General features: G+C 38.7%; 1 protein-coding gene across 2 annotated transcripts in view; it reads left to right on the forward strand.

Moving 5' to 3' along the window:
• The window catches only part of LOC109825144 (probable thiol methyltransferase 2), a 17,940-nt gene continuing 15,876 nt past the window's right edge, over positions 3,340 to 5,403 (forward strand). Inside the window, exons 1-2 of one of the 2 annotated variants that reach the window (XM_020391885.1) lie at positions 3,340 to 3,590; positions 4,416 to 4,511. In XM_020391885.1, the coding sequence (XP_020247474.1) occupies positions 3,413 to 3,590; positions 4,416 to 4,511 (274 nt within the window). In that variant the 5' untranslated portion in view covers positions 3,340 to 3,412. The remainder of the gene's footprint in view (positions 3,591 to 4,415; positions 4,512 to 5,403) is intronic. The other variant, XM_020391886.1, reaches the window with a different exon arrangement.

Raw genomic sequence — 5,403 nt, forward strand, 5'->3', positions numbered from 1 at the left:
AACCTCTTCTTCAAGTGAAACCGATTCTTAATGCTCTTAGTAAGATACTTTTTATTGAGCATTTCCCACAACCTCTTCGCTGACGTCTCGTTCATAACATCATAAATAAGATCCGGCGTTAAGCATGACCGAATAACTTCACAAGCCCTACTATTCCTCTTCTTCCAAACCTTGTCCTCCATGTCTTCCGGTTTCTCTTGTAACTCAAGAGTCTCCTCCAAATTCTGTGCATCCAAGGCGTCCATCACCTGACACCTCCAGTCTCCTCCAAATTCTGTGCATCCAAGGCGTCCATCACCTGACACCTCCACAATCCGAAATTAATCTTACCGTCGAACTTCGGAACATCAAGTCCATCACCTGACACCTCCACAATCCGAAATTAATCTTACCGTCGAACTTCGGAACATCAATCTTCGTATTATTGATGCTCAGACTCTGTATCGCCTTCGTAAGAGATGAACCTGATACGCTTGCTTCTCCCATGTTGTCGATCTAACTCTTCAGATAGGAATCCTTCACCGAATCCTTCGAACAAGCCTCAAGCCAAACCTGAAGCTTTGATACCATTTGTTGTGCACAGCGGAAATTTCGGCAGCACCTCCGGTGCGTAAGATGCACAACAAGAGATTAGATCACAACGAAATTTCTGATTCACAAAGGAAACAAGAACCGAAAGCAAAATATCTCAACAAATTGAGATATCAGCTCTTCCTCTCATCAGTTCTAGGACTGGCTTGTCGAGGGAACCTACAAGCTATTACAAATCACAGCAAGAAAAACTATTTTACATGGTTCGGCAAATCGCCTACGTCCACGGGGCAAGGAGGGAGAGATCTACTATTAGAGGGAGAGAATACAACTAGGGTTTACAATCACACAACTAAAACCCTCAAACAAACTCTCAAATCCCTCTTAATCTCTCTCTACAAAAGAAACAAAAAAAAGAAGCCTCTGATTCGCCACCCAAAAGGAGAATTGCATAGCCGCCTTTTCTCTGTATCTGCGTTTTTCACCTGCATACAAATCAGCCACCCAAGCCTCTGTCTTTTTTCTCCTTGCACGAAGCCGTAACTCCTTGATTGAACCCTCTGACCTTGTTATCTAAACCTAGGAACACCTCACATTCCTATTTATATGAGGTGAAGTACTTTTGGGTGGGCCTGACCTGCTAACCTTCTCGTTCACGTGATAGAGAGAACGTGGTGGCCCCCATATATAGCCTCCCACGCGGAAAGAAAAAACGTGTCCGCTACTTCTGGACGTGGGTACATGGGTGTGGCCCACGCCCACTATCTCCTCACGTTCACATTATTATCCCATAAAGCTTCAAATTAAAATTGTGGCTACTTCTTCGAACTCCACCAACTGTACAAGCTTAATTTTTAACCTCATACAAACACATAACAATGAGTACAAGAGTTGATTATCCAACAGCAAACACATAGCAAGAGAAACATTCTAATAATCAAACAACTTTAATTAGTCAATATGAAGGCAAGAGAGTTTTTCTTTAATAAGTTCTTTTCCCTCTAAAAAAAATTGTTTCAATTATTTCAAGTTTGTCCCTGCTAAAGTTTTGATTTTGGTGGCTTGAACCACAGTGGGGGCTAGATAGAGTCAAAACAAAAACCATGAGGACTAGCTAATTAATTAGATTAAAGTAATAGTTTGAGGACTTAACACAAACTTAAGACAAATCACAAGGGCTTATCTAAATATGAGTTCCGTTTCCAATTCAAATATTCTTCTATGTATTCGTTTGAATTTTATGATATTTTGAATATTAAAATAAATTTATTTGATTGATAATTTATAGTTTATGCATATCAAACTATTTAATTAAGAAGATTGTTTTATTTTGTTTAAGAAATACTTTGATTTTTCTAAAATTTTAATTTCTAAATAGTGATTAAATTCATAGTTAAAAATTATTCCTCTTACAATTATGGTGGAACTATCTACAGTTTAAATATCCAGTTAAAATTTTGATTGCGACTGTTTAACTCTCTCAGAAAGTATAGAACTATAATGTTAAAACTATAAAGAACTATAATGTTAAAATTATAAGGAGAACAAAAACATAATGTTGTGTGTGTGATGATACAGGTTTAAGAGACCAAATTATAAACAAATATTTGACAAGTAAATAAATCGAAAGTACATCTAATTGCATTCTGTTTTCTTTATGAACCAAATACTGAGCATTATTCATTTCAGCCTATTATGGGGGGCTCGGTTCTTTGGTAACTTCAGTGTCATTTCCGTCTTCAGGAAGACATATGAGGCAATTAGTGTTGATCCCATTAGGGGAGGGGTTAAGACATTCATAAGGGAGTAACAAATATAATCGGAGTTCAAGAACAAAATGACAATTTAAGCAGAGCAGGGCAAGAAGCCAAAGAATAAGTCACAAGGATGTCTTTCACGAAGAGGTTTGAGTCCTTATTGGCTGATCTAGAGAGACAGGCGAAAACTTCCGTACCATGGGAAAACCACGGAAAACACGATTCTGGCATAAAGTTGATTGTAGAGAATGTCTACGAGTAGTTAGATGCGTTAATACTATTGGCTTATCTCACTAGGTTCTGCAATTAAATTTTTTTTATGTTATTTAGATAATCAATATCATTCATGGGGTCCACCGAGCGAGAATATTTGATTGGTATGTAGTAGACATTTTCTACCATCAAGTAATGTAGAGGGTCTCTACCCCCTAACACAATCCTCTATCAAGTGCCGTTTTAGATGGTAGACCTCCTCCTCCATATGCTGGATCTCCAACCCAATGTCACGTCCTTATTGGTCCAAATCGCCTCCTTCGCCAACCGTGCCACCATTTTGGCGTGACAATGACAGTCAACAACCTTAACATCGCAGGGTTGACAACAACAACCTGTGAACATAGGTAAATCTTGGATTAGCAAGGGAGGACGAGCACCCTACTTCCAAAAGGAAGGGAAAAGGTTCTTAGTTAACTACTCAGGTAACGCCAACTTAGCAGATATATCCTTAAGTTCTCTCTTCAAGGTCTTAACCTCCTAGCTACGGGAGGCCGCCGCTGCGGCCCGACCCTCAAAGTAACCTCACTAAATAACTCCCGCCGCCCAAACGTTAAAATTCCCTCTCTTTAGTTGAAAGAATACTTTGGACAACTCAAACGGGTGCTAAGGTAGGGGGCCCTAATTCGAAACAACTTATATGATTTGTGGACCTGAGAGCAATTTCAATTGTTCAGGCGCCCAATCTCGAAACGTAAACCATGTGAGGGACTGATCTCAAAATCGTGTGGGGCCAAGCCAATTCCGATTGCTTGGGTTGAGTGAGTTGACCCCAACTGGCTTGTGCCACCCTGTCCCTTCAGGTTCACATGGTTGGGTTTGGGATGGAATACTTTAGGTGAGAGCGAGCCATGAGATTCTTGGTTCGTCCTCCTCTTCAGCATCTGATTCACCACCGCCTACCTCCTCCCCTGAGCAGGAGAGTCATGAGTAGAAACGTTGACTCCAGAGGAAGTCGGGATCCGAGCTCCAATCCTAAAGTCGCCAAAATCCGGCAACTTCTCTCCCAAGACTCTTCAACAGCAGCAGGTTCCGTTTCTCCCTTTTCCTCTAAAAACTTGAATCTTTGACCTAATTGTTATTTCATCACAGGTATCCCCTAATTATTTTCAAAACCCTAGTAAGTGATTGGGCTTTTTTTACTCATTCCTTTCTGGAGTCATTGTTGTCGAAGGGTTTGTTGCTGTTGTTGATTCCTTCTTCTTTTTCTCTGTTACTTTTGTGGTGTGTTTGGGAGTTTACTTAGGAAAGGGAAGGAAGGGGAAGGAAGGGAAAAAATTCCCCTTCCTTCCCTTCCCCTCCATTACACCCCAATTTGGGGTGTAAGAATTTGAGTCAAATTTCCCCTCTATTCCCCTCCTCTACCCTCCTAAATGAAACTCCCAAACAAGGTGAAAATGAAATTTCCCTTCCCTTCCCCCTCTCTACCCTTCATCCAAACAGGCCATTGTTCTTTTTTGTTTTTGGAGTACTGATGTTATTACAGTTTATAGATAGGGCTGCTTGCTTTGGTGCTTTGAATTCCCAAAGTTTTTTTTTCCTGACGATTTGATACCCCAAAGTTGACACCTTTTTGAACTTTGATACCCCAGATTTTGTCGTATCATAAGAAAAAAAAGTGTAAACTTTGGTTTATCAATCTTCTCTCAAAGTTTTGAATTAGAAAGTTCTGGTCAAAAGAGGCAATGAAGGTGATTTTGCTAGAGCTTGAAGATGATGGAGTTTGTTAGCTCAGGAGCGTAAAAGCTTGAATGAGCATAATGATCTAAATGATTTGCTCTAAATAATCCTTAGATTCCATTTAACACAACTGTATCATTTATTACCGTTATCAAAGAAAGCTCAATCCAACAGGTGTATCAAAGGAAAAACATGAAGATTCTTTCAAGCCATTTAATTGGGATCTTGCCGAAAGGGTACGAGAAACTCTAGCATTAATCGCTAGAAAAGGTACATGGAACCAATGCTTGGGTTGGTCAAACCATATTTAGTCATGTAAGATGTAAGAAAACCCAAGAGAAATATTGTCCCCGTAGGATTTGAAAAGATCAGGTTTTCTTTTTTCATATTGCTGTGATCGCTGTAATCAAACATATGTCTATTCATTAAACCTAACCATTTTCGTTGTTAGTAGAAATGTAGGATTTTAGTTCAAAAATCTTTTTTCCTTATGAACTGACACTTCTCATCTTGCCTTATTATATTTTTCTGTGACTTTAATTTTCTTTTCGATTACCTTCATCTGCTAACAATGAGCAAGACACTGAAATAATGACGATTCTTTGGAAGAGTATTTTAACCTAGTTCTGTGAAGGATAAGCTACCCTTTAACTTGCATAATTCTATTACTTTGACCAAATCTTGCATTGAAATGTGTATATGTGGAAATTTTCTTAGAAATATGATTAGAATGGGCAAGCTTGACTCAATCTTTTATGCTATAAGTCAAGAAAAAGTAACTTAACAATGGATGTAATATATTGAATTCACAAGTATATAGTTGAAAACTAACTCAAACGCCAGGGTTATACATGAATGTATGTAGTAAAGAAGGCAAGGTGAATATGTCTCAAATAACATAAGATTGAATATACAAACCCTTGTTACGACATGTTTGCAAGTCGATTGTTCTTTGTGGGTATCATGTTTCTCTCCCTCTATAATAAGGCACATCCTCTAAATGTAATGCTTATGCATGCACGAATAATATTTAACCAAATAAAATTAAACACTTATTATAGCCTAGCCGTGCTTATACAATTCATGTTTGATATCCTCAGTGGAGACTTCCTATAGGCCACCCATCCTAGTACTACTTTAACCTAAGTGCTCTTACTACAGA

This window comes from Asparagus officinalis, chromosome 10, assembly GCF_001876935.1.
Source record: "Asparagus officinalis chromosome 10, Aspof.V1, whole genome shotgun sequence".
Classification (NCBI taxonomy): Eukaryota; Viridiplantae; Streptophyta; class Magnoliopsida; order Asparagales; family Asparagaceae; genus Asparagus; species Asparagus officinalis.